General features: G+C 38.4%; 1 protein-coding gene across 3 annotated transcripts in view; it reads right to left on the bottom strand.

Annotated features, from left to right (window-relative positions):
• Nucleotides 1-20,800, bottom strand: part of PPP2R2B (protein phosphatase 2 regulatory subunit Bbeta) — a 248,784-nt gene that overhangs the window by 46,844 nt on the left and 181,140 nt on the right. For all 3 annotated transcript variants that reach the window (XM_034405172.3, XM_034405177.3, XM_034405184.3), the window contains one exon: nucleotides 15,341-15,453. In XM_034405172.3, coding sequence (XP_034261063.1) covers nucleotides 15,341-15,453 — 113 coding nt within the window. The remainder of the gene's footprint in view (nucleotides 1-15,340; nucleotides 15,454-20,800) is intronic.

Raw genomic sequence — 20,800 nt, 5'->3', positions numbered from 1 at the left:
GAAATGGATTACGAGACACTGCCTAATTTTAAAATATTGTGTACTGTGAAAAGGAAAGCTCTTCACCAGGGCTTGATTTACAAATGACGCTCCCTCAGGGTTAGGCAATGTGGAGTGAGGCTGTGATACCTCCACTTTTGCATAGGTACCAAACGTCTTTGCAAAATGGCTGCCACGGTGGGCAAGATCAATCTAGTCTAGTGAAAAAACAAACAAGCTATGCTACCCAGGATTCCTAGTGGGTCTTTTAGTGGGCACACAAACATTGCAGTGGTGGGATTCAATTTTTTTTTTACTATCGGTTCTGTGGGCGTGGTTGGTGGCCATCACATGGCTTGATGACCGTGGCAGGGGAATGATACTGTAAAATCTACATTGTCACCCCACTCCAGGGGAAGGTTACTGCAAAATCCTCATTTCCTCCTGATCAGCTGGGACTCGGGAAGCAGAGAATAAATGGGGATGGGGCTAGTCATAGGTGGTATTTACTGGTTCTCCGAACTACTCAAAATTTCTGCTACCGGTTCTCCAGAACTGATCAGAACCTGCTGAAACCCACCTCTGACACATTGGTGTAAAAGAGGAGGATTCTAGAAATGGATGCTGTCAACTGACATCTTGGAAATCGCTGCCTATCTGCATACAGACTCCAGAGAAAAATGAACAAGTGGTCTGAAGTGGTTTAAAAGCAATTATTTTCCCCCTCCTCCATCCCTCAAAAAGGATGCATGTTGTTGACAATGGCTCTGCAACTTCATGTTCAACATCCTAAAAGTCTGTGCTTCAGTGAATCCGAGTCCTTCTGAAATTGCAAACTCTATAAATTGGGCTGGTCTGCAAAGTCATCTGCTGGTCAATAATGAAGAACTTCTTTAGTGCCTAATCCAGTCTTCCCTACCTTGGCCCTCAGCAGGAAGACAAGCCTAAACAGTCCAAGGCAACAAATGATCAAAGAAAATGAATGAAAACAGAACTCTGCCATGAATGTATTGTAACTTACAATACAATGTAAGTATTGTATTGTAACTTACAATACAATGTAAGTATTATATTGTAACTTACAATACAATGTAAGTTGTAAATGTAGACCCAATGTAAACTGGGTCTACACATACAGAGCTGCAGTCCACAAGGGAACATTTTTCTCCTTAAAGACAAAGGCAAGGAAAGGATTTTTGCCAGTCATTCCTCCCATTGTCCAGGAAGTCCCAAAGGTGCTTTTTCAAGAGGCAACTGGATTTTCCAGTTTTTCTTTGAAGTCATTTCACTTCTCATTCAAGAAGCTTCTTCAGCATTCTCTGAAGAAGCTTCTTGGATGAGAAGCGAAACATCTTGAAACAGCATTTTTGGGACAACCATGACCTGGATGACTGAGAATCTCCATAGACATTGTCCAGGAAATACCTTGTACTTAAGCAGAACAAGCTCTTCTGGTGCAAATATATCATCTGTTTACTCATCTCATAGCGTTATCTGGATTATTTGGTATTGCATTTCCACAGTGTTACTGTAGCCTACTTTCCATTTCTTATGTGTGTCCCAGAGGATTCCTCTTCTGGCATATTTTTAAAAGGCAATGAGAGAAAAAGTAATAACAGTGAAAAAAGGAAGGACATGGTCTGTTTTTTTGCAAAGCATCAATAGTGTGGTTATTTTTTTAGGGAACTGCATCTTGACACAAAGATGCGCAAATGAAACAAACAAAATGTTAAAAAATTATGATATTTATGTAGTTACTTACCAAGCACCTCTAAATTATATCAAAGTAACTAAAATATCTTTACAATCCCTGAGGCATGTCACGCTTTTGAGCATCCCTAATATTTGGAACGCGGTGGCTCAGTGGCTAAGATGCTGAGCTTGTCGATCGAAAGGTCGGCAGTTCAGCAGTTCGAATCCCTAGTGCCACGTAACGGAGTGAGCTCTTGTTGCTTGTCCCAGCTTCTACCAACCTAGCAATTCAAAAGCATGTAAAAAATGCAAGTAGAAAAATAGGGACTACGTTTGGTAGAAAGATAACAGCGTTCCATGCCTTTGGCGTATAGTCATGCCAGCCACATAACCACGGAGACATCTTTGGACAGCGCTGGCTCTTCGTCTTTGAAACGGAGATGAGTACCTTTACCTTTTAATGTTTGGAAATTGAAAGTTGAAAAATTTGTCACGCCCTACAAAGAAAGGGAGGGAATATGAAACCATCCTCCTCTCGGATGCAACCACAATGAAAGCTGAACTGTTGAAAGTGGAAATTTCCTGCCAGCATTAAAAACATGAAAGAAATGTACTGCCTTTTAAAGCTTTTTTTCTCATGCAAAGAAAGATAAGAAAGAATTTTATGTTTTTTTCTAGTGATTAAGAGTACAATCAACATATGATACTTTTCTAAAACTGTCCAAAATTTATGGTAACATGGAAAGGAAATTCAGACCTCTGAAATATCCCCATGAAGATTGCTATTTAGATTGTTTGGGAATTCATGTTTTGTGTTGAGTCTTACTTGAAAATCTTTGAAACTCATTACCTTGCTATAGTTTTGAAGATTTCCCATACAATTCCTGCTCGCTGTATTAAATTAAAAAAATAATTCTGATATAGTAAATGCAAACTACCTTTCCTGCAAGGCTCATGCCATTTGTTATTAAATATGTCAAAGCCAGATAAGAAAAATAAATTTTAGGAGGCACTGCTACTAGAATCCCCTGGAACTTGCAGCTGGATACAAGATTTCTGGAACTGCTTTTCCTATTTGCAGGAAGATATCTCTATGTAGTTCCTTTGAGGAACATATTTAGTGTCAGCCCCCTGCTTTTACAGAGCCTATTAAAAAGGTCCCTTTTTTAGATTACAGAACTGAGCATTTTTAGAAAAATTCTAGATGGGCTGTCTTTTATTGCTACAGTAGTGGCTTAGCACCCGGTGTGCAGATAGTCATATCCAACACTGACTGTTAGTAAATGTCACAAAAATGACTGGCTTAGAAACCCAACCTGTGGACATCCATTTCTGTCATCCACCAGGCAGCAAACTCTATTCCCTCTTGCTTCAATAATGGACAAATTCTGCTTGAAAAGAAAACTGAAGACTTTTTAATAAGGTTACACAGTATTGGTCAACCTCCAGACTCTCTAGCACCCCCCCACTTTCCTTTTTACTACCTGATACTGCACAGAAAATTGAGATGATGATTTACATGTTGCCAACTTTCCTGACACGGGTGTTGCATCTAAACGTTCTGCAAGACACAGGCAAATTAACAGGAAATTTCCCTTTCTCTTTAAAAGCCACCTCCCTGCTTTAAAGTCCCTTCAAGCTGTCCAAAAAGTGGACACTCACCTTTATCTCAGCATCCTGAACCTGTTGATGTTACAATGCTCTAACCTACAAGAGCCATACAGAGCACTAACCTACAAGAGCCATACAGTGATTCAAAACTGGTAGGATTGCCTATACAGTACAACTAACTAGATGGCATTTCTTTCATTACACCTGAAAGGCTGACTGCAAATTTACTGGATGCCTCATTAGGCAGGGCTGGAAGAAAACAGAATTTCAAGTGGAGAAGGTTTAAATCCTTGCAGCAAGAAATCTAAATGTTAGATACCCGGTCATCCATTGCCTAGATAACTGAAGCATTTTTAAAATAACTTCTTAAGAACAGACTCCAAAATCAGACATTTTTGTATAGTACTCTCAATGGATGACATTCTAGCCAATTGTTTTTAATCTTAATTTGACGTTCTAGTGTTTATTTGTTCCCCTCTGTCTCTCACCCAGACATGTTGTATCAGAAAAGTCCAATAATACATTAAGTCAACCAAATGCCCATGAAAAAAAAAAAAATCCACAAGCAAGGCATAAAAAAATGACATTTTCCTCCTCTTCCTAACAACTGGGTTGAGATACATTCTGCCTCTGCAGTTGGAGAAAACATAGAAACAACCACATGATTGTGGTAGACATATCTTGATAAATGGGTCATGCGGGAAAAAAAATCAAAGTAGAAGTCAGCCTAGAATGTGATCAAGGGACTGGAGCAACTGCTCTAAACAAAATATGGACATTTCAGGCTACATAGCTGAAATAAAAAACAAAATCAAATCAGTGGCAGTATGACAGGTATCCAACTGCAGTGATAGGTTTTTTCACTTTTTAAAAAAATGTTGCCATCCCTGGCTAAGGTTTAAAGTGCTATTTTGACAGTTTTGCATCTTAAGGGATATTTTATTTTATTTATCCCTTTCTCAATCAAGAGCAGCTCTAGGTTCTTCAACTATGTACCTGGATTATGCCTTTTTCACAGCAACCACCTTCTGTGTCAAAACTTGCATTGACTTACTTATCCCAATCTTATAATAGCTTTCATCCATTTGTATCTATATAAAGTCAGGATTGCTGTGTTTGTTGTATTGGTGCAGTGTGTGTCTCATTTTATTTGCTTGCACTGAATCACATTTTCTGTTTTAATGTGCACTGCCTCAGTTTAGAGTTATTTCTGGAGCTTTTCACAGTCTCTTTTATCTATATCACAAGGCAATATGGCAACTTCACTGCTCATTTGTCACCCAGATTATGAGCCAATGAAAAAAATATAATTCTAATACTGATTGTAGGAGAATCACTGTTTGCATTTCCCTTTTGTGAAAATAGTCCATTTATTCCTCACTTCTGCTCCCTTAACTGCTGCTTTGAAGTTTTTGGTGAAGGACTTGTGAGAAGAATTGTAATGTTCAATAAGTCTAATCTTTTTTTATATTCTTAGAATTCTCTCAAGGAATCTTAAAAGTTTATTCTGCCTCATTCAATAAAAACTAATTTACACAAAAGAGGAATAAAGACAATGCCTATAATTTCATGAATTGATATATGACTGATATGATGTTGATTACAGTGATACCATGGTACTTAACTGTTTTAATACTCATCAAATTTGGTACTCATTTTGATGTGAAAATTTTGTTCCTGTATTCATCATTTGGTACTAAATGCACAAGCTAGAACTTGTTGGTGTCATCTACCTTGTGACTCACTACATTATTCCTTTTGGGAAAATATTGTTTGGTATTCATCATTTTTGGTACTCTTGCGCCTTAGAACCAATTAACTATGAGTACCGAGGTACCACTGTATAATGGTTGACTTTGATTATACTGGTCGTCTTCCAGTCATCCATTATACTATTTGTATAATTCTGAAAAAATGTAAACAACATTCATATATTATGTTGCCATTACTTTTTAAACTATTTAACAAAACAATTTAACAAAGTAAAAATGTTCCAATTTCTTCAGTATCTTTTTGATGTCAAATATAAATGTTTTGAACCTCCTTGGCAATCTTCCGTTTACAAATACATTTTAATTTTTTTTTCATTCTCATCATGTTTCTATTTTGTTTGCTAATCCTCAAATCATCTACTAGGTTCTGAGCATCTCCTAGAATTAAGTTATTCCCCTCTGGTTAATGCCATGTAATACTGCTCTCTTACTTTGCTTTTGTTAGAGTCAAGCTTTTTATTAAAAGACCATTTGTCCAAAATTTTTGCCTTGAAGCTCTGATGAGAATGCAGTGGCACAAGTACAACTAATATCCTGTCTCTCCAGTTTTTGTCTGAGCTACATATTTCAGTGGAATTTTCTTATTGAGCATTCATGTGATTAACAGGGTTCACAATGCTCAGGGCTGACAGCAAGAGGGCATTGCATGCAATATTCAGTAGCAGCTCTTTATTTTTTTGACATACATAAATATAAAACATTAAAATATCAGACCTTCACATTAGAACATGTCTCCTTGGGCAAAATCTGTGAGAAGCAACGAAAACCAGAACTTAGGGAGCTCTGTGTCAGGTTCAAAACTCCAGACTGATAATGGCCAACTGTGTTACTTACTGTGTTACGCTTGTTTTCCTTCTAACAGCTCCTGACTCAATGCATGGCACATTTAGTTAAATAAGATGGAAGACAGAAGAAATGGAGGGTTATGCCAACTGACCACTTTTGGATAGGAGAGATTCTCAGTCATCCAGGTCATGGTTGCACCAAAGGTGCTTTTTTCAGGAGGCAACTGGACTTTTCTTTTTCTTTTGAAGCCATTTCGCTTCAACGACCCTCTAAAAGGATGCAAATGACCAGCTGTCTGCAAGGAATATAAATCCTTCCATTTCCCACTATCCTGTCAGAGCTGAAGAAGCTTCTTGGATGAAAAGCGAAACGTTTTCAAACAAAAAAAAACAAGAAAGTCCAGTTGCCTCCTGAAAAAAAAGCATCTTTGGGACTTTGGATAAGAGGCTGGAATGAGGGTGTATGTGCAACTACAGAGGAGAGAGATCATCTCGCTCCATTCAGTCTAGTTCAAAGTTGGCTTCAGGATAAAGTGTACCATGGTTGCATTCTCAGATAACTTCCTGTGGGAAATGGACTGTTAATCCTGTTTAGTGTATAGAAGCCTTTTATACCACCGGATGTTCTCCTAGACTGGGCTGAAATTTGGGGAGTGATTCTACTTCTACTTGTAGGAACAGCGTCAAAAGTTCCCAAGGGTTTTGATAGCTATGCGATGGAATGCCATGAGTCACTATTCTGTTCCTAATGCTATTTCAAATCAAATGAGGGAGACAGTCATTAAGAATTTGGTGCCAAATGTCTCAATACGCTGATGACACTTGACTCAGCTGCTCCATAATGACTCATCCACTATATGGATGACTCATAATAACTGATGACTGAATCTTGACAGGTATGTTGCACCTGTGCACTTCCTAGACAGGGGAGCAGAGGAGCATCCTGGACTAAGTGGAGTCCCGCTCGCTTGTATATTGGTTGGGCATGCTCTCTTTGATTCTTTGCAGGACTGCGAGTTCTGTGGCTAAGAGTGGTTATTGGATATCATCTATGGGCTTTGCAGGACAAGGATAGCCTAGCTTTTGATCTTTGCACACTGTTTATCTCACATTTGAACTACTATAATCCACACAATATGGGGATCTCCTGGGGCTTAAAACTGCAGATGGTGCCATATGTGGCAGCCAGGTGCCAGGTGGGACACTAGCCATGCACATGTTACGTCTTCCTTGAAGCAACTGCCAATTAGCTGTTGAGAAAGATAGAAGGATTTGTTCTTGATTCAAAGCTTTGAAACAACAGGAGACCAGGATACTTCACATACTGCTTTCAACATGAAAGACTTGGTTGATCACTTCATTCATCAGGGAAGACACACCAGTATTGGCAAAACTCCATCTGGGGTGGGGGTCGGGGGAGAGCTTCCCTGTGATGGCATCGCCATCAGATGTTACTTGAACTCTAACTTTTTGAGGCCCAGTAAATATATATGGAAGTTCCAATTCTGTATAGACTTAACATTTATACAGAAGTGTTTTAAATTGTCTAAGGCAGGTTCCCAAAGGTATAAGCTTCAAAACAACTAACGTTTTACAGGGGTCAGCTGTTTTATATACACACATATACACTCAACTGCTATTTTTAGAAGCTATGTTTTCCCATCGGAATATTATTCAAAAAGCATAAGAAATGCAGACTGCTACCTTTTCATTGCTTTCGAAAATCAAATTTTCTGCTACTAGATGCAGAAGCTGTTTTGCTCCATGAGTCTCCCCCCTTTGGGGTTCATCAAAGGAAAGCGAAAGTATCTTGCTGTGCAAAGCCACTCCAGGGAGACATTTGAAAATCTTCTCTTCTAACTAACACTTTTAAAGGTTATTAAAAGTGTGAGGAAAATACTCCCATCAGTGCTTCAGTCGAAGCTTGTTTTGTAGCATGCAAGATCAAAGTCAAAACATTTCCCTTTTAAAGAAATTTAAATCCTAGATGTTGTTTGTGCTAATTATTTCTTGCAACATCCTGCAGAAAAGATGAAACCACAGTCATTGGGTTGTTCCAAGATTCCGGTTATATTAAATCAAACTCCCATAATAGAAAAGGTTTTATGCAGTAGTTGCTGTACAAAGGAATAATGAAAATTGCATTTAGAAATATCAATAAAAGTCAAGAGCCTGGAAGCACAATGTTTGGTTGAGTGAGCATGCATCAATCTATTTCTTTCATAAAGCGTCTTGAATCACCTCTTTATTACAACAGTAAACAGCCCAAAAAGCCCTGCTGATATTTTGAACAACAGCCCTCATATACTTGGAATGGTGGTCATAGTAGTTGGGCCTGATGGGAATTGGAGTCCAAAACTTTAGAAGACTGTTAACCCAGCTTAGTTTATAGAAGCTTTTTATACCACCGGATGTTCTCCTAGACTGGACTGAAATTCGGGGAGTTATAGTGATTCTACTTCTACTTGTAGGAACAGCATCAAAATTTCCCAATGCTTTTGATAGCTATGTAATGGGAAGCCATGAGTCACTATTCTGTTCCTAATGCTATTTCAAATAAATGAGGGGGATGGTCATTAGGAATTTGATGCCAGATGTCTCAATATGCTGATGACACTTGACTGGCTGCTCCATTGGATTGCCTAATCCTGCCCTGAAGAACCCATCTACCTCATGTCTCTTCGTTTTTTCCTCCCTTAGTTTCTCTTCCCATCCTCTTCTGTTATGGTGGTTTCTTCTCTATCCAACATAGATAGCAAGCTTCATAGGGTCGGGATATATCCTGCACACTGATGGTAAAACACTAATTGCATATCCTCAACTCACTAATCCTCAACTCACGACCACAATTGAGCCCAAAATTTATGTGGTTAAATGAGACATTTGTTAAGCGAGTTTGCCCCATTTTATGACCTTTCTTGCCACACCTGCTAAGTGAATCATTGCAGTTGGTAAGTGAATCTGACAAGCATTGATCTTGCTTGTCAGAAGGTCGCAAAAGGTGATCATATGATCCCAGAGCCCTGCAACTGTCATAAATGTGAGTCAAGTTGCCAAGTGTCTGAATTTTGACGACGTGGTGTGTGAATGCTGCAACGGTTGTAAGTTGAAAAAAATGGTCATAAGTCACTTTTTTTTAGTGATGTTGTAACTTTGAGTGGTCATAACTGAACGGTTGTAAATCGAGGACTATCTGTACTCCCAAGAAAAGCAGTTCTTTTTCTTCTGGTTTTTTTTTGGGCAAAAAAAAACAGTTGTCCACATTGACTGGCCTCATGTTGTGCAAACCACTTTTCCTATGAAGAGTGATCTGAGTTACCTCTCTCTCAGTGCTTTGCCAAACCAAACAAGGCATCGTTTTTTTCTGGAGGCATCGTTTTTTTCTGCTGTATCGTCGTGATGTTGCCTCCCACTCATTCTCAGCTCATGAATGAAACAGATTAAACTCATCATCTGACTTAAAGATAGTATTTTCTCCCTGCTTCGGATTCCTTCCAAGGGCAGCCTTGGGATATATAAAATCTGTTTCATTTTTCCGCCAATTACCTTAGAGGGACGTCAGCTGACTGCTTCAACTTGAAAAAGAGGCAATAGAAGCAGGGTGTGGATCAGCAATTTCATGCGGATGCAGTTTTCAGCCAGCTAAAAGATGGGTGGAAAGCACTTGGATTGAAGAGTGGGAAAAGGTCCAATGGATAATTTGGCGGGGCCCAGCTGCTATTCATACAACTAAAAGGTTGCAAAGCAATAGGCAAATTTTCAGATTTATCAAAACTCATTAGAAGAAGCTAAGTTTTAAGAAAACAAAAGAAGGAACATTCTGTGTTACTATGTGTTATTTTTTACAGTGCTCATCCATCCTTCCCCCTTTGGGTTAACACGGAATTATAGCAATGCCTACACTCCTATGTAGAAAATGTGCCTAGAGAAAGATGCCAGACAATAAGGAAGACATTTCCCCCCCACTGATCACTCCCTATTTTTCTGCACTTTTAAGTTAAACAGAATAATGCATTGGGGACAGTGCATGAAACAAAATTTAAATTTTGCAAGACAAATATTATCATATGCTTTGCTAAACCTACTCAACCTTTTCACAGTCACTCATCGCTCATAAATTTGTACACTGTCCTTTTCCTTGCAGCAAACTCTCATGCGCCCCTTCTCTGAGCTCAATGGGATTTATGCCCAGTAAAAAAAAGAAGAACCCTGACTAAAAGAAAATAAGGTTTTTCAGCCTGGAGTGCAGGTCCATTTTCAACAAATATAAATGTTTTGCTATCAATGCCCTTACTGACAACATGCTCAGAAATGGTACACTCTGAGACTAGGACACAGTGTCCTTCTAAAATGCTTCTGGTTCTTCTGAGTGTCTTAAAAATCAATTTGTTGCTTAGACAACCTAGCTTTACATTTTTTTTTCTTCCAGTTGTAAACAGTGAGAAGGAAATTTAAATTAAAATCCCTTATTGTGAACAGAAAATCCTTATCCCAGCAGAATTTTTTTTTAAATTTCCTTTCCCTCCCTTTTAGACAACAGGATTATAAACTTATATTCCAAAACTGATTACACCCAAATTTCATATAAAGTACAATACAAATGTTTTTATTATAGTGATTTATTTTCCAGAACATTGTTTTACTGTTTCTGAACAAGGAGTCGCATTTTCAGTCTGTTTTAAGGTTCATAATACTGGCTCACACGATGATTCCTTAATAAGGAATCTTAATGCACTTCCCCTTTTTCATGTATGGACCTCTTTTCATCAAGTTATTCAAATAAATATGTCACATATGAGGTGTTTCTAAATTACTGAAATTATGGTGTATAGGCTTGGCTTCTGATATCGAAAATCCACTCACAAACCTCAACCTAATTTCACTCTCCCTATTCATCCTAAATACCGAAATCTTTATTTTCATGGGAGTCTTTAGGGGAAAGCGCTGATTTGAAAATGGATGGGAATTATCGTCAGAAACAGGCAAGAGGTTATTGCAAAAGAGCAAGGCATTTTGTTGTTGATCTCTGAGGAAGTAGATTTCTCTATAATACTATCGGTTCCAGATAAAAAGGCAGTAGCAAAGTAATAAAACCAAGCTTAACTTTTTATTGCTTTTAGTAAGTCTCAGAATAGGAAACTGCAAACTTAAAGCCATCCAGAGCTCTTACATGATGCCAGTATCTGTGCTACATAATAAGCACAATCGAATTTGACATTTAGAAAATACACTACTTCTTGAAAGTGTTTTAATGTCGGGGTTATGTATTCCCTGAAGATTTCCTGTTACAAATATAAAGAAATTACAGCAACTTTCTTCTCTTTTCTTTTGAGTAATTTGCATTGGGAGACAAAATCGCAAACAGTAAATGTCACTTAGATTATGATGGGATTGTATTACAGTATGTTTATCAGCATTGCTTGGATTACTAAAGCTCTAAACTACCAGGTGGGTAGTTGTATTAGTCAGCTGCATAAAATCTATCAGACATATGAAATGTTATTCTGGCCCAGATCAAGCAGTTCAACTTGGTCAGATACGGTGTCCTGGTTTATCGTTCCAAAATCTAAAAGAAAGATTCTGGTGTGAACAGAAGTGCAATGCATGTTAAAAGAAGATGTGAGTTTCCAATTGTGCACTTGTGGCTGCATCCTACTTCTTTTGACCTTCAAACACCTTGGACTGCATTTTTTAAATATAAAGTTGGACTTCATTGCATCTTTTGTAGCATATTACAGAAAACTGCAGCCAGGATGGATCTGGCAAGTCACAAAACATCTATCTATCAGAAGGCAAACGTGTGAGGCTGCATCCCATCATCCTTTCTTTCTCCCAAGGTCTACTTTACCACTTTTGTTGTTGTTGTTGTTGTTGTTGTTGTTGTTGTTGTTGTTTCTGTAAACACACTTCCCAGCTGAGCCCTGGGTTGTGGCAGTCTATAATTTTAATGGTCTAAACATATGTCCTGGGTGGACATGGGACCCAGAATCTTCATGAATGTAAATCTTATGTTAGAGGTTGGCATTCTGAACACAGCAGCCTCACTTTTCATTTAACTGAAAAGTTCTTCATTTAATTTTAAAGAATAACATGTTTAATTTTATTTTAATAATCAAATTATCGGGAACACGTAACATAGCATGAACCAAGAGGAGGCATCTATTATGCACTTGGTAGCTTTAGGGCAGGGGTCAGCAACCCGTGGCTCTGGAGCCGCATGTGGCTCTTTCATCCCTCCATTGCGGCTCCCTGTCGCTCAAAATATGTGTCATAACCGCCAATGTGCGACACCCGCCAGCACACAATTTATTGAGCTTTTCAACCCCCGGTAGGACAACCATGGATAAATCCAAGAAAAGAAAAGTTTCAGAAGAAAACAGAACATTTAATTCAACTAATTAAATTAATTAATTTAATTAGTTGTGGGTTTTAAACTGAATTTTAATTGTTAATTTTAAATTGTATTTATTATTGTTGTTTTTACTGTGATTTTATTGCTGTGAGCCGCCCCGAGTCCTTCGGGAGAAGGGCGGCATATAAATTTTAATAAACTTAAACTTAAACTACATACAGTATGCTAGTTTTGTGGCTGCTCAGGAAATAGTCAGGCACGGGAAGGGTTTTGTGGTGTTTTCTTTTCTGTGGGAAATGGGTCCAAATGGTTCTTTGAGTGTTTATGGTTGCCGACTCCTGCTTTAGGGTGACTACAATTGGGATCCAGACTTCAGTGTAATTATCACAGTTTTCATATTTCACATTTCATTTCATTCTGATCTCACTATTATTTTTATTGTTCAACACTTCAAATGTATAAAGAGTTAAGGAAGATGACCTTGAAAGAAATATGCAAGAACTGTTATTTAAGCAAACATTCTTTATGCCCTGAGAAAGTAGATAATATTTGGAAGTGCTTACTTATATTCCCGTGATTCAATGGACTATAAGAAGGGAGGGAGTATATAGCACATCAGACTTGCCTGATTCTTGTATAATAGCCAACATAAATAAAAGTAATTTTAGAACTAATTGTGGAACTGATTTCCTGATCTGGTCTACCTAGCAAGGCTGACAATATGATTGTTGTCTCTCAGATCTTAAAGATAGGACACTGCAAGGATTCCTGGAATAATAGTTTATTGTTGTAGGGTAGAAAAACAGTGCTCTGAAATCCTGCCAGAGTGTCCTTTTTGCTGCCTCTTATACTATAAACAAAATCAAGGAGGATTATTTTGACTTTCTTTCTCATGTTTGCTTCAATCTCTGGACTGTGTAATCATTTCTCCTAATCCTTCCTTAGGATGGAGACTTTCTACCTAATACAATAATATAAAAGTAAGTCTCTTGTATATGTATATTTTGATTATGGATTATACTACCCTGGGGATAAGAAATGCAATAAGGAATTAATGATAAGCAAGAGTATTGGCTACTAATTTTTTAACAGTGCTGGGAATTCTGGGAGTTGAAGTCCACCCATCTTAAAGTTGCCAAGGTTGAGAAACCTGGTTTAAACCATTAATGGAATATTTCATTATGAGGTGTCATTACAGTAGCGCCACTAGAACTTTTATTATTTGGAAAATTTCTGCTTGGACCCTGAAAAAACAAAAGATGCAAGCTGTCTTTTAATACTCAATTCTTGTCTAATGTCCTAAGACACAGAAGAAGGAAACACTAAGCAACATCTATTTTTTAAGGAAAATATATTAAGATAAGAGCGGGCCGCTCTACTGACATAAACCAATTTAACCAATAGAAGAGCTTTGGGAAATTATTTTAAAAGGGACTCTCAGTAAAACTGCAGGCGTCTCCATGATGCAACCACAATGACAATAAACATAATGTACAGAAAAGTGAAAGCTTTTTCTCAGTCTTGAACAACGTGCAAGAAGGGACAAAGCAATATGGAAGACATTTGTTTCTTAGTTAGAATTAATTAGCTGTCTGGGGTTATTAAATGCCTTTGCTGGTCTGGTACTAATAAAACCAGAAGCTGTAAATTTGAGTGAAAGCGATTACAGCAACGGTGTTTAGAACTGTTCAGAATTAATATTGAAGAACCATATTACTATAGAATAATTAATGATAATACTAAGACAACCATTTTCTACAGTTGGAGGGAAAGAGAAAAGATAGCAAATATGTCAATATTTTCAACAAAAATGAAAAAGCTTCAACACATGAAGCTTGTGCTTGTTGAATTTAAGGATGAAACTACTGCTGAAGCTTCAGAGCTCTAGTAAGTAAGCAGTTTCTTAATTCTTTTAAAAGAAAAACAATGTAACAGCTTCTTTGATATTGGACCTGAAAGTCTTATGGTATGTTACTGGGTAATAAACATAAGGTAAAGGTAAAGGTAAAGGTTTTCCTGCCCAGTTGTGTCTGACTCTAGGGTGCAGTGCTCATCTCCGTTTCTTGGCCAAGGAAGCCAGCACTGTCTGAAGTCATGTGGTCAGCATGGCTATACGCCAGAGGCACATGGAAGACTGTTACCTTCCTACCGAAGTGGTACCTATTTATCTACTTGCATTTGCATGTTTTCAAACTGCTAGGTAGGCAGAAGCTCGGGAAAGGAACAGGAGCTCACCCTGCTGTGTGGCACTCGGGTCTCGAACACAGGTTGTCAGCTTTCCAGTTGACACGCTCAGCGTCTTTTAGCACTGAGCCATCACGCCCTGATAAACATAAGTCTAATGGAATTTGAATTAGCAAAGAAATGTTCTATGCTTTTACCTTTAAAATTTACCTATCATGGTAATTCACCTATACCTTTTACCTATCATGTTCCATGCTTTTACATTTAAAATAAGATATAAAATGCTGCTCAATGGCTTTAGTTGCCTTTCTTCAACAAGGCCTCTATTTGAAGCCTCAGAGCTATCAAAATGATGTCAAATGTGTCCTGATGCCATTTGTGTGATGATGTCTTGACACAAATGACAGCAGTTGCTTGCCCTCCTCCACAGACATCTATGGGTCAGTTGCTGACATCTAAAACGGACCATTCAAATCTCTTGAGCATTCAGGAACTATAGCAAACAAAATGTTCACCCTAGCAATAAATGACATGCTTTTCATCTTAATGCGCTGGAAACGGCTCCCACTTACACAGATTCTTTTATTATGTGTAGCCAAGCCTGATCTTTCTGTTGGAGTTAAAATAAGTACATCAAATAGAGTGTGAGTGTTTTTATGTCTTCTTTTAAGGATATAAAATGCTGCCTTTCAAACCAGAAGTTTTCCCAGGGTAAAGTACTCAGTGCCTCAACTAATGCAGTTATTGCATAAATAAAACCACCTTAACTCTGACTCAGGCAGGAATGATGGAGTGACATCAGTGTCAAGTCACATCAATTGCTACATCCAAATAGAAGAAATTCTTGGCACCTAAAACATTGAGGATAAATCAAATCAGATACCGCTGATCCATACAACCAGAAGTAAAACGTTACAATTCTCTCTTTTAGCAGGAAGAAAGTAGGAAAGTCTGATTTGCTATACCCGTAGTGTGGTAATTGTGGAGGGGTCTCGGAGGCGTCCATCTTCATCTTTGAGATTATAGCCCTCTGGTCTTTTATCTCGTTCACTGACTTTCCATAGTTTCACAGTTTTATCTGGAAGAAAATCAGAACGCTTCATTGAGTTACTGAATTATTATGCATTTTGTAACAGTTAGGATTTATAGTTACTTATCACTTGCACAGTTCATCAGCAGTGATTTTCTTTGCCATTTGATCACTGCTACCATCTGCTATATGGGAGAAGGCAGCTAAAGAATCTTAAGAGAACCAATGACCATGGGAAAATGAGAAATATGTAATTGAACTTTTGTCAATTGCAGTGTTTTTCAAAATTGGTGACTTTTAAGATATATGAACTTCAATCCCCAGAATTCCGAGCCAGTATGCTGGAGGAAATTCTGGGAATTGAATCCCACGTATCTTAAAAGTTACCAAGCTTGAGAAACACTGATCTATTAGACCATATTAATTAAACAATCTCTTAAGACAGCGACCCCCAACCTTTTGGGCAACAGGGACTGGTTCCGTGGAGAGAGGTTTTTCCATGGACCAGAGGGGGCGTGGTTTTGTGTGCTGCCTGAAACCTGCGGATGGGACTTCGCTTGTTTGCGTGGCCCAGTTGCTGGCATGCCATGGCCTGATGCTGTTCCACAGGCCAGGAGTCTTAAGAGGCTGAAGCCCAAGACCTCTTCACATAGCTTCAGCAGTCTTCTTGCTCAGAAAAAGGATGAGTTTTTACAACAGCAGGAACAAATAGTAAGAACCTTCAAGGATATATACTAGGAATGATATTTTTATGTATTAAAAGTGATCTAGAGTTACAACTGAATAGAGTGGTCACTATATTTGCAAATTGCGCTATAATTTAGCTTGGTTAAAACAAAAGGGAACAGTAAGAGACTGCAAACTAAGATAATGCATGTTCTTTAGATTCTTTGGCATTCATGTCCCATTTACAGATTGTCTCATCATCACATACTGGTTAAAACCGAAAATAAATACTGAACATACAGATGCAGAAAGTGTGCCCACTGAGCTGTATATATCCCTTGATGACTACGTCTGTGGCCTTCCAAAGTCCTTCTGAAGCTCCCCAGTTATACCTGACATTTGATAAAAAATTCATGGCCTGCTTTCTCCTTCTATCTCATTTCTGAATATTTCAAATCAAGTGTTGAAGTTGTAGACTGTAAATGTAGGTCTACATGAACAAGAGTTCTGATTACAAACTGGGTGCTAAAACTGAACACCCTGTATGTTGGATATGTCAAGCTAAATTAATTTTACTTTGGTCTAAGATGATGAAACAATTTAGACTGAAAGCCAAGGCACACAATGCTCCATAAAAGCAATTTTGAGTTACATGAGATCTAACTGCTCTAGCCAAGCTTTGATTACAACATATTACACTACACGTACAGCAATGTATGCATGAAAAGGGAGCCCAATCATGTTGGTAATTTACTCAAAAGTCAGTTTCAAGCTCAATGATAGGAATAAAAACTGACATTTTATCATTGATGGTGAATCCATGTTAAACTCCACAATTGCCAGCTTGCCTGGCAGCTGAATATTTCCATTGGCTTCATCATTTTGCTGTCATTCTGTTTATTGTGTGCCACAAACTCCTGTAGGAAAAAGAGCCTCAGGAACATGTGGCTTTTATTCTGAATAATGGTGTTTTCATTTCCCCCTCCTGGTGGGCATTCTATCAGCAGTTTGTCATTGTTCCCACAAGTTTTAAAGAGAATCTTATTCATCTTCATTTCTCCCATCCTCATTTTTCACTTAAGGGTTGCAGTTGACTCCCATAGATTTTGTTGCATTAACTCATCCTGATAAAAGTTCAACTTTCACATAGTGTGTTTTTGGAAAGGAATATTAAAGAACATTTAGGGACAACTGATAGCAGTAACATCTGTGCTATTTGGGGGTCTTCCCAGCATATGAAAACACTTTCTGGAACTGCAAACTAATTCTCCTATGGATAAAAAAAAAACTATTTAAAAACTCAATTAACAGAACATTAGGCTATATAATTAATCTTCATTGTGTTTCAGTGAGTCTTCCCCTCAAATGAGTTTAATAACTCTCAGAATTTTATTACAATGATCAATACGGTATATTCTCCAACACAAAGTAAGTTGACGATGAAAGATAATTAGACCCCTTTCCTCTGTAGTAATTAAGTCACATTCATCTTAAAGCTCCATCCATTCTGATAACAACACTGGACCTAGTGACAGTTATGTGAACATAATCTACATTTATGCTTAGGAAATGAAAACTGAAACAGACTCACAGAAATTCATAAGCACACAAAACAAGAGATAATTTTGCCATGGCCTTTCCGGCACAGTCAAGAGATAAAAAAACCCTTACTACATTTTTAGTCACTGCATTAGGTATAAAGGTAAAGGTAAAGGTTCCCCTCGCACTACACCTGATACAATTTGAAGCTGAATCAAGACAATAATTAGAGCATGAGAGTGATTTTCTTACATCAGAGTTATTAAAGACAAGTTGTCTCCAATCACAATTTATTACAATAAATTGATCATGAGAAGGCTGAGAATAGAGGGACTGGAAAGATTCATTCTTAAGACCAAACTGATCAGCATTTTTCTGCGGTTGAAGAATTTTTTTCATCGGGTTATTGGCAAACCCATGTGTAATTTTCCATTTTACCCTATAAAAACCACACCCACATTATTTGTCCTGTCTTACAGAGATCTCTATTGTTAATCGGGCCCACTTTATTATGTTTTTTAATTAGATATGCAGTAGACAATGTAGAGCTTTTAGAGGCATCTGTATGGTCATTACTGACCATTAAAATTAACAAGATTCCTTGTTTTCAAATTGACCCATGAAATGAGTACATGTCACAAGGTAACACTACCTTGACACTACCTTGAAATTTTGACATAGGACAGAAACTACTGAAGTAACCAACCAACTATTGTATTTTTCCCATCTATAAGACGCACTTCCCCACCCCCAAAAGTGGGTGGAAATGTCTGTGCGTCTTATAGAGTGAATGTTGTCGAAGCCCTGCTCTCCTGCCAGCCCCCACCCTTCGGCCTCTGCCTCCCAGCAATTTGCCTCCTTGCAGCAAACAGCCTGGTCAGCTTCAGCACAGCCTGATTTAGCACAAGCAGCAGATTGGCGGTTGGATTGGCTTCCCGGAATACCGCCAATCAGCTGTTCCAGGCTGGGTGGAAAGCTGTCGCCCAAACCGCCTCCATGTGCCCCGTTTTCAGCCTCTATGCGCCTCATTTTCAGCCTCTGCATGTCCTATTTTCGGCCCATTCCAGGCAGTGGGGATCGTTGCTGCCACCAACTCTCGCCACCAAATGGGCTGAATTCCAAATCCCCACTGCCTGCAATGGGCCAAAAATGGGAGGTGCGGAGGCCGAAAATGGGGCGCGTGGAGGCGGCAATGGCGATGGGCAGCAGGGGCAATCCCTGCAGCCCGGAACAGCTAATCGGCGGTATTCCGGGAGGCCAATCCAACCGCCAGTCAGCTACTCATGCTAAATTAGGCTGTGCTGAAGCTGACCAGCTGTTTGCTGCAAGGAGGCAAATTGCTGGGAGACAAGAGGCAGAATTTTTTTTCTTGTTTTCCTCCCCAAAAGCTAGGTGCGTATTATGTTCTGGAGCGTCTTATAGTGTGAAAAATACAGTAATTAAAGGGTGTAAAATTAAAAAGTCTTGGTCCATTTGGCTTAAGATAGTTTGCATTTCCTTTTCTCACCCTCCATGCAACGTTAGATGGAATTCTATAAAATGTTCAGAACCTTTTTTAAAGCTTCCACGGCATGCTTTAATATTATTTTATATAGAGTTCAATGCTTCCAAGGGCCTTGGTCAGAAAGATAGTACTTTTCTGCAACATATCAATCATATGTATTTTCTCCTGGGATTGCTCAATGGCTGCTTTAAGGAATGGCAAAATGATACTATATTTGCATGCCCTGATACTCCAAAGCACTTTATCTCCTTCAAGTGCAAAGTGCTTTAATGCCCTTGTTTTCTCTTTCATCTCAGATTATATATTTTACTTTGCAATAAAAACTTTACTTTTATGTGTGTGTATGAGATATCTATATATCTATATCTATATCTATATCTATATCTATATCTATATCTATATCTATCTATCTATCTATTTCATGGGTGGGGGAAAGAGTCTTAATTCCATTTGATTTTGTTCCCTATCCATCACAAAGCCTAGATAATTTGCAAAATGGTAAGAACTTTCAAATTCAGTGTTTGTTTATCAGTTTGGCCTTATGTTACTATATCTCCTCCAACACTTAAGAGTTGCAGGATCCAAGTAGATAAGAGTTCCTAATGTACAGACAAACCTCTAGGCACATCTGTCTCAACTATCTTTCTTTGATAGTTGATCACTGATCATAACCAGCATCAGATTTTATAGGTAATGTGTAAATCAGCAATCAGGACACATAAGTAGCATAAAATCCCCCCCACTCCCAACCATATTTCGAACAATAAATCCTGAAGAAGAACAAGGGCTGCTAGAGGGAAGAGGGCATTGATTCATTCTACATAGCACCTGAAAGTAGGACAAGAAGCAATAGCAAGCTAGTTAGAGGGAGATTAAAACTGGAAATAAGGAAGAATTTCTTGACAGAGAAAACTATTAAACAGTGGAACAACCTGGTTCCCAGAGAGAAAGAGCTGAAAAAAACAAAGTAGAAGAGTCAAGGCTGGGATAGGAGGTATGAACTGTTAGGCAGTGGACAGCCTAGGTCTAGGACAATGTTTTTCAACCTCATTTAGTAACTTCAAGATGTATGGACTTCAATTCCCAGAATCCCTCAGAATTTTGGGATTTGAAGTCCATAGATATTACCATTGCTGATGTTGAGAAACACTGGCCTAGGATACATATATAGCACACAAATAGACGGTCAACAAAGAGATAAAATTAAATTCCAGACTCTGTTGAAGATGAGGCAAGAAGTCAATCACCAAGTTTGGAAGAGGGTTGGAAGAGACCTTAGAGGTCTTCTAAGGTCTCTTCCAACCCTCTTCCAACCTTGGTGATTGGAAGAGTTCTAGCTGAACTCTCCGCCCAAGGCAAGAGTCCTTATTTCCAGGTTGGATCTTCCTCTGACAAACTTCCACTGATTGTTTCTTGTCCTACTCTTGGATGCTATGGAGAATGAACTAATGCCGCCTTCCCTGAGGCAGCCCTTCAAGTATTGGAAGACTCCTACCAAATTTCCTCAGCCTTTTCTTCATGGTTAAGTAAACATGCCTAGTGCCTTCTGCTGTTCTTCATAGAATTTAGACTCCAAACCCCTTATCATCTTTGTTGCCCTTCTCTGCACACTTTCTAGGGCTACAGCGTCTTTTTTATACCAGAATTTATTTTTATTTTTTATTCATTTTATTTGTTGAGCATGTA

Source organism: Pantherophis guttatus, chromosome 2 (genome assembly GCF_059756535.1).
Source record: "Pantherophis guttatus breed Tessera chromosome 2, ASM5975653v1, whole genome shotgun sequence".
In the NCBI taxonomy this organism is placed as follows: Eukaryota; Metazoa; Chordata; class Lepidosauria; order Squamata; family Colubridae; genus Pantherophis; species Pantherophis guttatus.
Note: the sequence above shows the minus strand (reverse complement) of the source record. Positions and strands in the feature narration are given on the sequence as shown.